The sequence below is a fragment of the Anomaloglossus baeobatrachus genome, chromosome 2 (genome assembly GCF_048569485.1).
Source record: "Anomaloglossus baeobatrachus isolate aAnoBae1 chromosome 2, aAnoBae1.hap1, whole genome shotgun sequence".
Taxonomy (NCBI): domain Eukaryota; kingdom Metazoa; phylum Chordata; class Amphibia; order Anura; family Aromobatidae; genus Anomaloglossus; species Anomaloglossus baeobatrachus.
In genome coordinates, this window is record NC_134354.1 from 228,673,060 (window position 1) to 228,692,580 (window position 19,521).

Sequence of the window (19,521 nt, forward strand, 5' to 3'; positions counted from 1 at the left end):
GAGCTCCACGTTATGGGGAGCCCCCCAGCCTAACAATATCAGCCAACAGCCGCCCAGAATTGCCGCATACATTAGATGCGACAGTTCTGGGACTGTACCCGGCTCTTCCCGATTTGCCCTGGTGCGTTGGCAAATCGGGGTAATAAGGAGTTATTGGCAGCCCATAGCTGCCAATAAGTCCTAGATTAATCATGTCAGGCGTCTATGAGACACCTTCCATGATTAATCTGTAAATTACAGTAAATAAACACACACACCCGAAAAAAATCGTTTATTAGGAATAAAAAACACAAACATATACCCTGGTTAACCACTTTAATCAGCCCCAAAAAGCCCTCCATGTCCGGCGTAATCCAGGATGCTCCAGCGTCGCTTCCAGCGCTGCTGCATGGAGGTGACCGGAGCTGCAGAAGACACCGCCGCTCCGGTCACCTCCACACAGCTAATGAAGACAGCCGCGCGATCAGCTGATCTGTCACTGAGGTTACCCGCTGTCACTGGATCCAGCGGTGGATGCAGCGGTGGCCGCGGGTAACCTCACTGACAGCTCAGCTGATCGCGCGGCTGTCTTCATTAGCTGCGTGGAGGTGACCGGAGCGACTGTGTCTGCTGCAGCTCCGGTCACCTCCATGCAGCAGCGCTGGAAGCGACGCTGGAGCATCCTGGCTTCCGCCGGACATGGAGGGCTTTTTGGGGCTGATTAAAGTGGTGAACCAGGGTATATGTGTTTTTTATTTATAATAAAGGATTTTTTCGGGTGTGTGTGTGTTTATTTACTGTAATCTACAGATTAATCATGGAGGGTGTCTCATAGACGCCTGACATGATTAATCTAGGACTTATTGGCGGCTATGGGCTGCCAATAACTCCTTATTACCCCGATTTGCCAACGCACCAGGGCAAATCGGGAAGAGCCGGGTACAGTCCCAGAACTGTCGCATCTAATGCATGCGGCAATTCTGGGCGGTTGTTGGCTGATATTGTTAGGCTGGGGGGCTCCCCATACCGTGGAGCTCCCCATCCTGAGAATACCAGCCTTCAGCCGTATGGCTTTATCTGGCTGGTTTTAAAATTAGGGGGGACCGCACGCCGTTTTTTTTAATTATTTAATTATTTTTTTCACTACACAGTATAGACACGCCCACCGGCTGCTGTGATTGGGTGCAGTGTGACACCTGTCACTCAGCGTGGGGGCGTGTCTCACTGTAACCAATCATAGGCGCCGGTGGGCGGGGTAAGCAGGGAATACGAGATTGTTTAATGGGCGGCCGGCTTTTTCAAAACAGTAAAAGCCGCCGGAGCAGTGTGAACGCCGTGCAGCGCCGGGGATCGGGGATCGGTGAGTATATGAGAGAGGGCTGCTCAATTCACTTACTCAGGAGATTAGCGGTCACCGGTGAGTCCTTCACAGGTGACCGCTAATCAGGACGCGACACAGACAGAGCCGCAGCATGACAATGAAGTCGGGTGAGGTTCACCCGAGTTCATTCTGACAGTGCGGCTCTGTCTGTGTCTGTTGTCAACTACCATTCACCGCTGCTACATGGCTGTCTGTGTCTGCTGTCAGCGGCCATGTAGCAGAGCTGAACGGCAGATGACATAGTAAAAACGCATCCCCTACACATTACACACGCTTGGCAAGTCAATAAATAAAAAAAAAAAAAAAAGGTGCCCAATGCATACGTCACGGAACACATGATCTAAAGGATCGCACACAAAATTGATCAATTTAACATAGACTACTAACGCACGTGTGACAGCAAATGAACGACCTACGTGCAATCTCATTAGATCGCATATGCGACCTGGGCGTGTCACATCGCATACGAGATCGCATACCTAATTGTAAGGTGTAAAGCTGGCTTTAGAGCGCTGTATTCACTTTCCGTCACTTTAATTGACAGCTGGCTGTGCAGTGTGTGTGTACAAAACAGGCTGTCATCTAAAGTACTAATGAGGGATTACAGCCATACTCACAGTGTAGAGAACGATGACTGAAACAGCTCCCTGCAACACTCCATTGACTGGAAGCAAGCGGCAGCAGGGAGAATTTACGTTCAATTTTTTTCCCTGTAGCTGCTGCTCAGGTAAGGCAGACAGGCAGGCATGATTTTAGCACTATTTACTTTCAAATTAATCCTATAACTGCAGGTAAATAGCGGTTTTGGAGAAGACCATTTCCTTTTAAAATAGGAAGTAGTGATGTGGGGTATTTCAGTCCTGTACATTTATGGCATATGCAGTGGATATGCTATAAGTGTAAAAATCCTTCAGGTCCCACCAGTGGAATCTGCATTTATCTTAAGGATGGGTTCCTAACATGAGCCGCTGTCAGTATAGAGGTGGTCAGAAATCCCATTTAAATTAATGGCTGTCCCAACCACCTCACCATTGACAGCGACTCAAGTCAGTTACCCAGCTGTAGGTACTCACTTAAATCTTTGGAATCTGTGGGATTATGTGTAATATAATTGGAGAAGATAGATGAAAGATTACAATTTGACCAGTTTAATCTAGAAGAGCACTTGAAGCATTTTTCTATAAAATAGGTATAGCACGTATAATATACAGCGGTGCTTTCTTCCGGTATTGTAAGTGGAAAACAATAGTATTAATCGTTACAGACATTAGATTTTTTTTTTTTTTAATGGAATAGGAGCATTGGGGATGTTAGATGTTGTGGGGAATTTTCTACCAAGGTTGTATTGTATATCATATAGTAAGAGTAATGCTGTCGGGAAAGATAAAGGAGTAGGGAGGGTTACTATGACTGTCTTTTATTTAGGGCTGCCATTTATATGAATGTTGGTGTGCGATTCATTTGCATGAAGCTTTTGCCCTGGCCTCCCTTTCCCCTACTGTCAAGTCAGACGACATTCATCCTCAGCTCTTTCCTATCAGGTAATAACATGAGCAGAACTGTTCCTGTTAGGGGTCCTCACCCTACATCAATTCAACTGTCTGATCTGGTCCCTGGGATGACCTACAGAGTACGGGTTTATTCCCAGGAGCACCACTCGGTCACGAGCCCATTTGTGACTTTCGAGACCAACTCAGGTGAGGGATCTATCTTTTTTTATGACAGCACAGACACATTGTGGTTTTTTTTTTTTTTTTTTTTTTTATCCAGTGTATATGGACGATACATCTTTAGAACAATGCCATTAAATTCACATAGTTCATTTAGAAGTGAAATGTGATAGGGGATTGTTCTTGTGCTATAAATTAACATGCGAAGGTTACCAAATAATATGCCTGGTGCAACTTCTTATGGCAATTCTAAAATAAAAGCTCAATGTTGTTGTGATCCTCATTTCTTGACAAAAGCAAGCGACAGTCTACTACTTGTTGAGCTTTACCCGTTTGTTTCTTCATAATGAAGCTTTATTTTTTCATTTTTTTGTGAATTGTGTTCCTGTGCCTTTAAACAAAAGCAATGCCCATATATTCTGTGCATTTACATAATGTTGAAATTGATTTTTCTTTTGATTTTTTTTTTGGGGGTATTTCTGTTCTTTTTTGACCATTGTTATGATTGTTTGCATGTGACAAATATGTTAAGATGTCCCATGCCGTGCACAATGCCTTATAACAAATAAGACTGATCCTTTGTTTTGTATACCCAGTATATCACGCCAACCTTTTTGGGAAAATGTGTACCCATTCTGACCAGTGCTGATATTTTTAAATGGAAATACTTTTAAAAGTTTTGAAAAGAAGAATAAGGTGTTACATCTGTCATGTATAGACTGATTTTATATATAGGGTGAACAAAAAGTAGGTGGTGAGTAAATGATATAACCTTATTCCACCTACTGACCATCTACTTTTGGTTCACCCTGTATATGTTCATAGTCTGCCATAAAAAAAAATCCAATTTACGATCCTACGTGTACAGTGGCTTGCGAAAGTATTCGGCCCCCTTGAATTTTTCAACCTTTTCCCACACATCGAGAGACTGAAATTCTTGCCCATTCTTCCTTTGCAAACCACTGGAGCTGAGTGAGGTTGGATGGAGAGCGTTTGTGAACAGCAGTTTTCAGCTCTTTCCACAGATTCTCAGGTCTGGACTGTCTCTTGGCCATTCTAACACCTGGATACGTTTATTTGTGAACCATTCCATTGTAGATTTTGAAGTGTCCTACTTGTTGTTGATTTTTCACCATAACATTAAAATTTTTATGTTTATGTTTGAAGCCTGAAATGTGGGAAAAGGTTGAAAAATGTAAGGGGGCCGAATACTTTCGCAAGGCACTGTATATGCCAAAAAGCCAATGTTGGCCGAAAAATGAATGGCATGTTGGATATCAGCTGCTGCCAGAGGTGCCAGATAGCTGTCTATTCTCATCTCCCTATTGAAACAAACCTTTTTATTTTGCTAAGCTCTGTGTACATGAGTATTCACATGCAGCTTTATTGCTGCCTTCTTTTATACAAGTAACACCTATATTTTACAGTACAAGCAAACGCTATGAGATTTTAGAAATGTCATGCACACTTTTTTTTTCCTGACGGAATACAACATTATTTAATCATGAAGCATATGAATTCTTTCAGCATTTTTGCAGTTTTTTTCACCCCTAAAAAATAACAAGAAAGTGAAGAAACGCTGTAAAATGACACAACCGTTTTTTTTGGATAACCCTGAAAAATTGCTGTAAATGCGTATTTTGAGTCCATTTTTTACTGCCAAGAAAAAAGGTTTTGGCTACAGAAAAAAAGTGCAAAAATGCTGCCTATGACCATAGCCTAAAGGGGGCTTTACACGCCACCATATCGCTAATGATATGTCGTCAGGGAGACGGAATTCGTGACACACATCCGGCATCGTTAGCGATGTCGTTGCGTGTGACACCTATGAGCGAGTGTTAACGATCAAAAATACTCACCTAATCGTTGATCGTTGACACGTCGTTCATTTCCCAATATCGTTGCTGGTGCTGGACGCAGGTTGTTCGTCGTTCCTAAGGCAGCACACATCGCTATGTGTGACACCCCGGGAACGACAAACAGCAGCGTTCCAGCGTCCTCCGGCAATGAGGTGGGCGTGTCTTTAATCTGGCTGGTCTCCGCCCCTCCGCTTCTATTGGTGGGTCACTGTGTGACATCACTGTGACGGCGCATGAACCTCCCCCTTAGCGACGTCGCTAGGAAGGTAAGTACGTGTTACACGTCCTAGCGATATTGTGTGCCATGGGCAGCGATTTGCCCGTGACGCATAAACGGCGGGGGCGGGTGCTTTCACGCTAGCGATGTCGCTGTGTGTAAAGCAGCCTTTAGGCTTTGTGCAAGCAATGGCTTTTTTAGGCAGATTCCACCCGGAATGTGCCTGAAAAAGCGTCACAGATGTGCTCCATAAAATGAACATATTGCACAGCAATGTAAAATCGAGATTGCTGTGTTGCGTCTTATGCCAGGTCTTTTAATCGCTTCAGGGTTCGGAAACTCTAAAGCGGTTAAAAGAAGTGACATGCTCTTTCTTCTGGCAACTTCCACTAGGGAGCCTCACACTCTTTATACTTCACAGTTTAGAGTAAAATATGCCGGCGGCCAAAGATGGCAAACCCGCTATCAAAGCTGTTTCAGGAAAACGTCTGTCATCATCACTTGGGAAAACACAGCAGCTGTGTCGGTATCTAAAATACGTCATGTGCACATAGCTCTAGTGTTTCTACAAATCGTATGTGAAATTTTTACTGTTCATGGCCAGTCAACTGGAGTCTCCCGCTCATCAATATGACTTTTTGTAACAATTTGTTGATGTATGGGTAAATATTACTGTGTTCTCCAGATGATAAGATTATTTGTGCCTCTCTCGCATTGTACAGAAGTCACCCTTGTTATTGTTGCATGTAAAGTGTGTTATATCTGTAATTATGTTACACTACTTGTTGAACAAGATGCATGTTTCTGTATTCCATTTTTCCATTGTTAGTTAAGAACTGTTCTTTCTTGATTTCCTGTTGCTCTTGAATATTTGTCCATCTCTGGTCCTCAACAGCCCCCCCAAAATACTGAATTTCATGGTCTCTTCACATGAGCTCCAGAGAACCTTCCTGATTGACTCATACGTAGCCAACTTCTATGCTGTAAAGAGAACCTAAAAAAGACTGCACTGTCTGGGTTGCTTGAAAGACAAGGTTGGGGATCAGTATTCCACAAATCTGTGATTTACAGATATTCATCCTTTTTTTAATGCTATTCCTTAATCTTATTTTCTTTCTTTATGTGTTGATCCTGTGCTCTTTGTTATACATGTCATTGGTGTTAGCTCAACTCTTGGGCTAAGCGGAGCTCTATTATAACCAGTCTTCTGCTTATCTCTGACAGCTTATACAAAGAATCAGGTGGACATTGCTACCCAGGGCTGGTTCATTGGCCTCATGTGTGCAGTTGCTCTTCTGGTGCTCATCTTACTGATTGTTTGCTTCATAAAGAGGAGTCGAGGCGGAAAGTACCCAGGTGCGGGTCACATTTCTAATCTATATTATTTTGCTTCTTTCTTTCTGCTGATTTCTAGAAAAACACATTTAAAACATTCTTCAGATCATGTCTGTATTTGCGTATCTTACTAAGTGTCATCAGAGGCAACTTAACTTTATTAGGTACATTTACAACGTAGCAGTAGCACCCCAATAATACACCATGTTCCAAATTATTATGCAAATTGGATTTAGGTGTCTTAGCGATTATTTTTTTTTTTTCTTTTTTCAATGAAAGTCATCGATGGTATTGTGTCTCAGGGTTCTTTGGATCACTGAAATCAATCTCAGATACCTGTGATAATTAGTTTTCCAGGTGAGCCCAATAAAAGGAGAACTGGATATTCCACAATATTACGCAGGCCACAGTTTTCAAGTAACATGGGAAAGAAAAAGGATCTCTCTGCTGCCGAAAAGCATCAAATAGTGCAATGCCTTGGACATGGGATGAAAACATTAGATATTTCACGAAAACGTAAGCGTTATCATCGTGCTGTGAAAAGATTTGTGGCTGTTTCAGAGCACATACATATTCATGCTGATAAAGGCAGAATGAGGAAGGTTTCTGCCAGGCAAGTCCATCGTATTTAGAGAGCAGCTGCTAAAAAGCCATTACAAACCAGCAAACAGATATTTGAAGCTGCTGGTGCCTCTGGAGTCCCTAGAACCTCAAGGTGTAGGATCCTTCAAAGGCTAGATGTGGGACATAAACCTACTATTTTGCCACCCCTAAGCAGTGCTCACAAGCAGACACAGTTGCAGTGGGCCCAGACATACATGAAGACTAATTTTCAAACAGTCTTGTTTACTGATGAGTGTCGCGCAACCCTGGATGGTCCAAATGGATGGAATAGTGGATGGTTGGTGGATGGCCACCATGTCCCAACAAGGCTGTGACGTCAGCAAGGAGGTGGAGGAGTCATGTTTTGGGCCGGAATCATGGGGAGACATCTGGTAGGCCCCTTTTAAGGTTCCTGAAGGTGTGAAAATGACCTCTTCAAAGTATATAGAGTTTCTTACTGACAACTTTCTTCCATGGTACAAAAAGCGGAAACGTGCCTTCAGGAGCCAAATCATCTTCATGCATGACAATGCCCCATCTCATGCTGCAAAGAATACCTCTGTGTCATTGGCTGCTATGGGCATAAAAGGAGATAAACTCCGGGTATGGCCACCATCTTCCCCTGACCTCAACCCTATAGCGAACCTTTGGAGTATCATCAAGCAAAATATCTATGAGGGTGGGAGGCAGTTCACATCAAAACAGCAGCTCTGGGAGGCTATTCTGACATCATGCAAAGAAATTCAAGCAGAAACTCTCCAAAAACTCACAAGTTCAATGGATGCAAGAATTGTGAAGTTGATATCAAAGAAGGGTTCCTATGTTAACATGTAACTTGGCCTGTTAGGAAGTTTTGGATTAAAATAGCTTTTTATTTCAGGGAATGTGACCTCCTAATGCTGCAAATTCCACAAATGAGCATTTTCAGTTCTTTAAACGTATAAAATGTCTAGGAGCTCTACTGTGCCTAATAATTTGGACCAGTGCATTTTGAGGTTTTTGTTTGTTTTTTTTTTTAAATTTTGAAGATTATACTGTTTTTATTGGGAGGTTTCTTCAATAAAATTCGATGTATACTCTAACGGGTGATGACTTTTATTAGACTGACTGTCATTTGCACCAACCATTTAGGAAAATCAGAGAAAAATATAATTTGCATAATAATTTGGAACATGGTGTACATGAGTAGGGCGCAGCACTTTGAACGGTGCTCAGTTTGTATTGTTGAGCAATGGAAACCGTTCCACACCATACCAATCTGGATTTCTTACATAGGGCAAGCTGAAGCTTATAGATCAATGGAGTTTTTACTAAATTCACCAGATCAGGGGGACGTTCTCATTTTGGTGAGCTTGTGTGCCGGATGGTCAGTTTCAGCTTCTTAGCCGGGACTTGAACCACTTGTGTACTTTTTCTTCAACTTCCTTTGCACTTAATGTTTCTCTGTACACCAGTGTAAGGCATTTTGCAGCACTTTAATGGGTTCTGTCTGGGACTTCCATCTGAATCCTTAAAAAACAGAATTTAGATGATACATGACTTACGTGACAGAGTTCAAATGGACCCCACTTGTGCGCTTTTGCAGATGTGTCCGTCTTTTCAGAGGCGCATAAGAACATAGTCTGCTACATTTGTCAGATTGCAATGAGAGGCTCTGTTAGTGGGCACATTTGTTTTAATTTTTTAAGGAATTCAGTAGGTTCTTAGCCTTCCACATTTTTTTTAGAACTTCTTTCATCCTACTGTCACCTTGAGCCCACTTGGCTTACTTTTTTTATCTCTCAAATTAACAAGTTATTTTTCATCGTCACTGGCTTAGAAAATCGATATTTTTTTTTTTAAATACCCAATTAGATGAATTAATATTTGGGTCCTTTCTTTAAGAAATACATCTAGTAGCCAAAGTAGACAGTGCTCACAAATAGGGTCTCTCACTCAAGGTTTTGGCAGGTCTCTGCATTATACAGACGATGCATTGATTTAAGTCCTAATTTCCCCTATGTAATGCATCATTTCCCCTGTGTAATGTATTATTTCCCCTGTGAAGGTGCTGCAAGGAAGTAGAACACTAGCTGTTGGTTTCCCACACTGCTACATAGCTGATTGGTATGGACACCAGCACTAGGTTGTCCACTACGTGTTCATGGATGGCCTATCCTGTGGATAGGCAATCAATGTCTGATCGGCCAGGGTCTGACACCCCGTTCCCCCGCCGATCAGCTGGTGCCGGTCGCGGTAGTAGGCAGCTGGATGCTCTCAGTTCCAGAGCTGCCCCATCTTCTGATAGTGGCCGCAGACGGGTACTGCACATCTGCCTCCCATTCAAATCAATAGGAGGTGGAGGAGCATTACCCGGCTGTGGCCGCTGTCAGAAGACGGGGCAGCTCTGGAACGGAGCATATCCGTCTACCTGCTAACACTGCCGACACTGAGAACCGTTGATCGCCAGGGGTGTGGGGTGTCGGATACCCGTCATTTCAGACATTGATGACCTATCCAAAGAATAGGCCATTAAGTAGTAAGTAGTGGACAATCTCTGTAAAATACCCTGTGATTAGGGTCAGAAAGGTTTTTAACAAAAAGTTCAAGTTGTATTTATTTGGTATCTTTTTGAAGCAGTACATTTTCAGGGAACATTATGTGTATTAGGCTACACTGATTATTTAGAAGTATAGAACAATAAAACATTACACTATTTGATAAATGCCGCAAATATACTGTAAAATTTACCTTTCTTGTTTAAACTCTTCAGTCAGGGAAAAGAAAGAAGTGGCACTAGGTCCTGACGATCAAAAAGATGAAGATGGTTCATTTGACTACAGGTAAGAGCAGAAGAATATGTGATTTTATCAAGACATTTACCAGAAAATACAGACTTACAAATTTATCCTAAATGTGCAACATACATAAAAATGGACAGTAAGCAAAAAAAAAAATCCCTACAAAGAATATGTATGGTTACATAACTACATTATACAATGTTACATGTACTGTAGATTATTATTTACAGTGATCATTGTTATGCAAATAGCACATATTTACAGTCATAAGGAAAACTAAGTACACCCTCTTTGAATTCTATCGTGTCACGTATCAGGAAGGAGACTCACAGACAGGCCGGTGTTACACTTTCGTGTGACTCGCACGAGTATTGAGTCTCATCACCCAGTACGGCTTGCCACTCTCTGGACAGGAGCGTGCATCTGCATGTATTTCTATTCAGCTGCATGCTTGTGTCCGGAGAGTATGCCAGGCTGGGTGCTGCGACTTAATACTCGCGCGAGTCAATCCCAGCATGCTGCGATTTTTTTTTTCTTCAGTCTGATTAGGGCTGATGAAAAGCTCTCAGATGTGAGCTCCAGCATTGTCTTACATAGGGCCGAATGCACTTGTGCGAGTCATACGTACAGTAAAAAAAAATACATTAAATTTGCAAAGGGTCCCCCATACTATGATACCAGCACAGATAAAGCCCACAGCTACAGGCTGCAGCCCCCAGCCGTGTGCTTATCTTGGCTGTGTATCAAAATAAGAGGAACCACATGCAGCTTTTTTTTTTCTTCTTTAATAATTGAAAATAAATCATTTAAAAAAACAGCGTGCGGTCCCCTACAATTTTGATACCCAGTCTATTGGCCGCCCTCCCAGCCTAAACATCGCAACCTGCTGCCGTCCAGAATTGTTGCATCCATTAGCTGTGACAAGTCTGGCGCTTTAACCGGCCACCGCAATATGGGTAACCGGGGGTAATAACAGCCCACAGCTGTCATTAAGCCCTAGGTTTGTGATGGCAGGCATCTATGAGACACCACCCATCACTAATCTGTCAGTGAAAGTAAATAAACACAAACCCTGAAAAAATCCTTTATTTGGAATAAAATACACAAACCACCCTGTTTCACCACTTTATTAACACCCTGCAGGTCCGACGTAATCCACACAAGGTCCCACAATGATTTCAGCCCTGCTACATCTCAGTCACAGCGAGTGGCCATACAGTATGGCCGCTCGCTGTGCCCTCCATGGAGAGAATGAATGAGCCGCGATGAGCGATGACTGATTGCAGTCAGACGTGATCACACAGGCTGGGGGCATGTCTGATTGCAACCAATCACAGAGGCTCGGCCGGTGGGCGGGGACAGCAGTGTTGAGTGCATATAGATGAGCAATGATAAGCAGAGGCCGCAGGAGCAACGTACAGGTACATGGGAGCAGTTTACAGCTGCGACTTTTTTTTTTTTTTTTTTACTTTTCGAGTGCCAGATCAAACAGCCAGAATACCGGGCCCAGAACCCGGGAAACTTTGAAAATGAGCATACCTGGACTTTTACCTATATGGGTCCGCCCATCTCTATTCTGGAGTGGCGTATGTGAAATCTCTGCTTGTAGTGCAATGGGGCATTTCTTCAGTCTTCTCTGGGGACGTGTGCTTTCTGCCCTCCCTCTCGGATGCTGCCAATCTCAGCTCACCAGTGTTTGAAACTGGTAGGTAGGCTGCCTATCTGTGATCGGCAGTGTCTAGGAGGGAGGGGTGAAGGCACTCAGCCCCAGGGAAGCCTGATAAAACACCCAGTTGTATTACAACAGATACTTCATATAGTGACTCCAGGAGAAACAAATGTGTATATGCAGCGACACAACGCAAAACAGAAAACAGCTGCAGAATCAGGGGGGCTCGGGGATTTTTGCAAGGTGTATTCCTAAATTTTTTGAGCAACTGACAGGTCCTTTTTGAGTTCTTTTGAGCTTTGTGGGCATTTGTTTGGACTGTTACTGGGCCAATGCAACACCTTGATTATTTCCTTTTGCAGTCATTCTGATGTAAATTTGCAAGTATGTTAGGGATCATTGTCTTGTTGCACGACCCAGTTTCAGCCAAGCCTTAGCTTTTAGATTGATAGACATTTCACTTAGTTTTTATTATGACTGTACATATTGCTGCTCTATAGATTTTGCTTTCTGTCCTTGAAGATAATGTTTAATAAAAATGCCACCATTCCTTAGTATCTCAATGTCACACTTGTTCAGTGCCCAACACACCGGTTCACAGCGTCACACACAGGACAGTCCTCCGCCGCTATCACAGACCGGCCTGTGCATGTAACGTCTGTGCCTTTGTCTCCCACTCGCTACCCAGGAAGGAGCGCAGGTGAGGGACGTCACTGCCTACGTGTCACCCTCTGTGCTTTGTGTGTGACAGCCCTCCCTGAAGTCCTAAAAAAAACATCAAATAATCAATTAAATGTATGGACAAGATTTGAGATTGGCTGGAACACATTTGTGCCTCCCCATCTAAATCCTTGGCCAAAGGATGCTAACAGCAAACGAGCAAAACTGGCTAAGACGCCAGCCCTAACAACCTAAACCTTGTGTACTGTAACATGATGTCATGGACATACATTATTCATCAGCCACACTGTTATGTGCACCCCGCGTCAGATTCTCTGAAGTGATGAGTGTCCGTATACATGTCCATGTAGCAACCGGTGTCTTACTGTTATTACAGTGTCTGCTTCTCTCTCCCTCCTCCACATGTCTCTCTTTCTATTATATCACATATGGCCCTTTCTCTTCTCTTCATAAAACATGCTCATGTATCCATTTGTTCCATGAAGGTTTTTTGGAAGGTAGGATAAATCCTTTTTGCCTTGTAGGCCTTAAGCAACTGTTAACCTAATATAATAATATACCAGCATTAATCTTCTTAATTTCTACCAATTACATAATGTGGGAGTACAAAATAACTTGTGTAATTGACCTTATTTCTAATTGACTAATGTAGCTGCTAGAATACAGTGCGTTCGTTATCTTCACAAAGCTAGTGGAAGAGACGGTTTATTCCTTGGCTGTTGGCTGTACTGATTTTACCTAAAAAGGGGTATGGATGAAGAAAGCAAAGTCTAGACTCTAGGACACAATCGCAGCTTACAGACTGCTAGATACTTGATAGTTTGCATGGATCAGTAGCAAAGCTGCACGCAACACACAAATAAGAGGAGAATTCAGTAAGGAGCTGTCGGCTCTTCTTTTAGTCTCCTGTGTCCATGTTTGTATAGATTTTTCAAAAAACCTGTACAGACCACAGCAGAGGAATGAACAGATGTGTGTTTGTACCCTTTAGTTTATTTCTTAGTGCACTACATAGCTACAAGGGGCTGCTGATAAGTCTTTGGCTTTGTGATCTTTTTTGTTTCTATGCTAACAAATGTTAAATCACATAAAAGCCTTATGTGTCTAATATATGTTTTCAAAATTTTGTGTTTGTTGCTTATGGCAACAGTGTTCCATGCACGCAGGAAAACAAAATGGTGGAGTCTAATGTGATATTCACAGCAACTGAGAGTAGAGGAGTGATAAAATTCTTGTTTCTGCAAGGAAAGTCCATGAAGAATATTCATGGTGATATATCGCAGACATTGGGGGATCAATGCTCTTCATATTCCACAGTTAAGAACTGGGTTTCCGAATTTAAAATGGGCCCCTTCAGCACCAATGATGAGGAAGGTCCTTGACGACAGAGTGGTTGTTGTTCTGGAGATCGTCGATGCTGTGCACAACCTCGTGCTGGAGAATCGACGAATTTCAGCTGAAGCAATAGACATCATGGTGATTTCCCGTGAACATGTTTGTCATTATCCACGAATATTTGGACATGAGGAAGTGATCTGCAAAGTGGGTCCCCAAATGTTTAACAACAGATCAGAGAAGCATGCAAGTGAAAACTTCCCGGTCCATTTGTCAGCATTTCCGAACTGATAAGAACTTCCTGGATCGACTGGTCACTATGGATGAAACCTGGATTTATTTGTAGGACCTTGAAAACAAGGAGCAGTCAAAAGAGTGGAGGCACAGTGGTTATCCTTGTCCAAAGAAGTTCAGGGTGCAAAAATCAGCCACTAAGGTGATGGCATCTGTCTTCAAAAGGGTTCTACCATCAATGCAAGGTATTACATTGAACTTTTGGACCAATTGAAGGCAGCTCTGAAGGCCAAAAGGCGTGGCAATCTGTCCAAAGGAATCTCGTTCCTACAAGACAACGCCTCCACTCACACTGCACAAGCGACCATGGAAAAACTGGCAGAGCTGGGCTTCCAGCTGGTTGACCACCCACCTTATTCAGCAGATCTAGCTCCCTCTGACTATCATGTGTTTCCAAACCTGAAGAAACACCTCAAGGGTACCAAATTCACACCATTTGTGATGCCATGGCTGCTACAGATGCCCGGTTGAGGCACAACCGTAATCCTTCTTTTTGCTAGGCTTACAGAACTTGGAATACCGATGTAAGACATGTGTTGACATCAGTGGAGAGTATGTGGAATAAATGTAAAGTTTCATCATCCTATTTCGTTTCTTTCTGGGTAAAGCTAAAGACTTATTAGCAGCCCCTCGTACTAACCCCTCCAAGTGAACATGGACAGCAATATATATTTAGTTCTTGGCTATGTTATTTTGGTTTTGGGTTTGAAGTTTTTGTTATAGAAAATGCTCTGGCAGTGGGGGTTCCCTAGGAATGCCTTGCATTTCACAACATTCCAGTAACCCCATTATATACACTCAATTGCTAAGCAATTTGAAAGTAATGATTGTATGTGTTGGTGGGTTGCATTGTCTGCTGTATAAGTAGTGTCTTCTATTTTGTAAAAGTCGTATTCAGTTTCCCGAGTCTCAGCCATGAATGCCTTTAGTTTTGCCGTGGCTCTCTTGGGGGCATCTTTACTAGTGCTGTCCTTGCCAGATTGAAAGGAGACCAGCATCCGCAGATAATATTAAAACCTTTGTTTTATTCTTCCATAAATTAAAACATAGACACCGTCCGGTCTACGCGTTTCAAACAAAAAAACGTTCAGAATCATTAGTCATGATCAAGAACGTTTTTTTGTTCGAAACGCATAGACCGGTCGGTGTCTATGTTTTAATTTATGGAAGAATAAAACAAAGGTTTTAATATATTATCTGCGGATGCCGGTCTCCTAATCTGTATTGCTTCTGTTCAGGAGCCGGCCTGATATTTCTCAGTCCACCGCACCTTCTAAGATATCCTATCTACTATGGTGAGCTGAATTGGTCTCTTGTTTCTTTGTTGCAATGCTCCCCTTGCTAGTCTGTCACTGGAAAACTGGAAGACTAACAGCTGTGCCAATCTCCATTTTAAAGGGGGTCTTTTTATCGTCTAAAATAATGACTTATTACATTATGTCTGGAGGAGCTTTACTCTCAGAATCGGTGGGGGACCAAGAGGTCAAAGTTTTGTGGTTGTCCTCTTCAATATGTGTACCTGAACAGGGGTGCCACCGCCACCCACTGTACAGACTGTACAGGTAGTTGCAGCATGGCCCTATTAACATGAATGTGATGTACCTACCCTTATCAAACTGAGATTTTACTGCTGGCACATATTGTGATTACAAGTGTCAATGATGAGCAGAGTCTTGTGTCATCACATACATCGCATTGAACCTCTCCCAGATATCTGGGAATAATGTCTTGGTACCTGGGGAATAGATGTAGAGTGATGTATGTAATGATATATTGTAGCTCTCATGTCACAGCACTGACAGTGGGGGGGGGGGGAGAGCAGAACTGAGTGTCATTACATACACCACTCTTCATTTATCTTAGACACACAACTCTGTTCTCCCCCTGGCTTTGTAATCACAGTAGGTGCTGGCAGTGAGATCAGTGTGAATTGGGGAGGAGAGCACTGCTGTGTGTAATTGTAGAGCTATGTATTGTCTGTGATTACAAGTTCCGGGAAGAGAGATGAGTTGTGTGTCTGGTTAGATGCAGATCAGTGTCTGTAATGACAGAGAGCTCTCGTCTCCTACCACTTGTAATCACAGATAATACAGAGCAGTGTATGTACTATCAGCTCTGCTGTCCTCACCCAGTAGGTGGCAGCAATGAGATCTGTGTGACCTGGTTAGGCTGCTTTCACACATCAGTTTTTTGGCATCAGGCACGATCCGGAGAAAAAACTGATGCGACGGATCCGGCGAAAAAACTGATCAGTTGCATCAGTTTTTTTTCATCAGTTCCTTCAGTTTTTTGATAGATGCGGTGTGATACTGAGCATGCTCAGTTAAAAAAAAACTGATCCAGCGGCTGGATCTGTTTTTTGCCGTATTACGCCGGATCCAGCGTCCATAGGCTTTCATCATAAAACATGCCGTACGGCGCCGGATACGGCGCGATCCGTTTTTTTTGCCGGACACAAAAACGTTCACTTCAACGTTTCATCCTGCCGCCGGACAAGTAAATTTTGCAGGATGAAACGCAAGGTCATCCGACACAATCCGGCGCTACTGAAAGTCTATGGGGGAAAAAACGGATCCGGCGGCAACAGACATTTATGCCGGATTGTGCCTGATGGCAAAAACTGATGTGTGAAAGTAGCCTAAGTAGGCCACAAAGAGTAAGCCGGTTCTATGCTTTTCCTGCGCGATTTCTTTATTTTTTACTGCATGAGACTTCATGCTTACGATTGGGCAATGTCATACCGAGGGAAAAGTAAAGGGCCCCAGAAAATAATCTCTAATAATGCCAAATTGGTTGAGGAGGAAATTAGAAAATAAACTTTACAGATTAATATCTCCATAACGGAGATTAGAAAAAAAAATAATATATAAAATATGTTTTAGTCTGATCCTCAGCCACTTTTTCATGATGCAGCCAGCTTAGCATAAGGGATGTTAAAAGCTCTTCTTTAATGATTTCTTAAACGAAATGCTATGAAGGATCTTTATAGATCTTTTCCTTTATCCATCTCCTAAGTTGTATTATCCAATAACCTTGTCACAGATGTGTGTGTTTGTTTTTTCTCCTCTCTGTATTGTTCATCAGAAAGTGAAGCTTTCACTTACAGGTATATTTATACTGTATATTATCCCATTGCTTGGGTACAGTATGAGTCCATAGATTCCTATGGAAGACATATTAGGGATCCGTACCACAGGGGTCCATAATATGGTTGTGTATCATAGTATCAGGAGTGAATAGTTATATGTTCAGTAATTTTGTACTAAAGGATAGCCATTGTTTACATTTTTTGATTTATATATTATTCCCCCTTAAACATTCTGCATATTGTTGGAGGTGTGGGTTCATCCCCTGTGGGAGACCACTCACAAGCACTTACTTTAGCAAGCAACTTGAGCACAGATAGAGGGCAGTATGGGCTCAATAGCAAGGTTGTGGGTCTATACATCGCGCAGTAGGACTGAGTGCTTAGGAGGAGTGTTTTAAAGATTAGTAAAGATCTGGGTCTTGAGACCTGCAATACTTTTAAGGAGAAATAACATGTATATTTATTAATAATAAATAATTGAATGATAGGTACTCTCACAGTTGTAGGTCACTGTGTATAGCGGAAGGAGCATATTTTTTGTTTTTTTAGTATAAAAAAAATTGAGTTAATTCCTTTATTATTTCATGTTGTTACACAGAAAATTAAGAGCATAGTAACACGGAGTACTTCTGTACTTCTGAGTAGTGATGAGGGAGCACTACCATGCTTGGGTGCTCGGTACTCATAACGAACAGTTGGACGCTCAGACGGGCTCAACTGTTCTACGGAGAATAATGGAAGATCTTCCGGAAAAATGCTCATAGACTTCCATTATACTTGGTAGACGAGTGGAGCCCGTGTGAGGTTCCGACTGCTCTTTACGAGTACCCGAGCATAGTAGTGCTCACTCATCACTACTTATGAGCAGTTTTTTAAAGATTAGTAAAGATCTGGATCTTGACATCTGCAATACTTTTAAAGCGGAATAACATATGGAGGAAAACAGTTAATTAATGATAGGTACTCTCATAGATGTAGATCACTCTGTATGGAGAAATGAGCATATGTTTTGTTTATTAATATAAAAAAAGATTAGTTAATTCCAATATAATTTCATGTTACACAGGAAAAGAAAGAGAATAGAAAATCTTTGTATGAAAAGTAAAGAAACGTTTGGAAATATGTTTTGGTTATTGAAAGATGGATTTTCCTCATGTTATTTGTTAGTATTAGTATGAAAATCTGCTCTCCTAACAAAGATTTCAGTCTTCAAAGAAAAATTGAATAAATAGTAATTAGAATAATACTTACAATTAGGCTGGACTCACACGAGCGTATGGCATCCGATGCGAGAGCATCGGATGCGATATGCTAATGTCCCCCGGCTCAGGCTCTGCTGCGAGCGTGAGCCGAGTGTCATGCGACTGTAACCCGATCTTGCGATCGGGTCACAGCTGTGAAGCTGAGTGCGGGCGCTGCGGAGGAGAGGGAGGGGTTAATCCTCCCATCTCCTCCACTGTCAGCCTGTGCGTATATCGCACTGCACTGGGATAACATCCGAGTGCAGTCCGATGTATCTCTCGCATCCATTCACTTGAATGGGTGCAAGAGATACGGCGGTAGCAGAAAAACGCAGCATGCTGCCGCTTTTCTCGAATCCAGAATCTGGATGCGAGAAAAGCTGACCAACAGCTCGCACTCATAGAATAACATTGGTCCGAGTGTAATGCGAGAATTTCTCGCATTGCTCTTGTCCGTATTTTCTTACAGGGGATCAGTCACCAGATTTTTCTTCCTCATCTGAGAGCTGCATAATGTAGAGACAGACCCCCTGATTCCAGCGATGTGTCACTTACTGAGCTGTTTTGCTGTCATTAGGATAAAATTAATCTTTTCTCTGCTGCGGATCCAGCAGTTATACAGAGCTTACGAATATGCTGGACGACCTGGCAGCGTGCCAGGTAGTCCTCTAATGATAATCTACTTCTGATTACACAGTGATTTGTAAGTGCCCAGTAAGTGACACATCACTGGAATCAGGATCTCTGTCCCTACATCATGCTGCTCTCAGATTAGGTTGCAAAATCTGTTGACAGATTCCCTTTAAAAAGGGATAAGAAATATCTTTCATTGTGGTACTGTTAAGGCTAAATTCGCATAACCCCAGTAGACATATATTGACATGCCGATAGGTTTTAGTGCACACTCCTAAGCTGAACTGAAAAGCTTGATCTACTGCACTTATCAGAGAAACTGCACAGAAGAAATATAGTACATGACATAGGTACATTTTTTATGTCTAATCATACAGACATGAAACTGTTGCATACGTCAGTCTAGACAGTCAGCAAAAATGGCTTCTCTGAACGCAAAAACTGTACAATGGGATGTAATCCTGATACGGAAAAGAATCAATACGGACATTATAATTTATAATTAGCCAATGTGTTCTATTACTTGTTATATGCCCGCATTCCCACCAAATGATATGGAAAGCAGCGCTCCTAGCAAAGATTCGGTCTTGACGTGATTTGAATAAAAATACTTTTATTTAGAATACCAGTTACAATTAAAATGGGATAAAGATAAGACTAAAAAAAACATAAAATCAAAAACAATAGTACATCCAAACAGTAGAAATTTATTTCAAATCCAGATTTAACTAATAATATTCTGCATGAATAGGGCAT

General features: G+C 42.2%; 1 protein-coding gene across 13 annotated transcripts in view; it reads left to right on the forward strand.

Moving 5' to 3' along the window:
* NFASC (neurofascin) overlaps window positions 1-19,521 on the forward strand; it is a 209,810-nt gene that overhangs the window by 184,979 nt on the left and 5,310 nt on the right. For 7 of the 13 annotated variants that reach the window (XM_075335662.1, XM_075335669.1, XM_075335666.1 and 4 more), the window contains 3 exons: window positions 2,902-3,057; window positions 6,331-6,462; window positions 9,797-9,866. In XM_075335662.1, the coding sequence (XP_075191777.1) occupies window positions 2,902-3,057; window positions 6,331-6,462; window positions 9,797-9,866 (358 nt within the window). Of the gene's footprint in view, window positions 1-2,901; window positions 3,058-6,330; window positions 6,463-9,796; window positions 9,867-12,072; window positions 12,213-19,521 lie in introns of those variants that run through there. The other 6 variants (XM_075335670.1, XM_075335672.1, XM_075335671.1 and 3 more) reach the window with 2 other exon arrangements.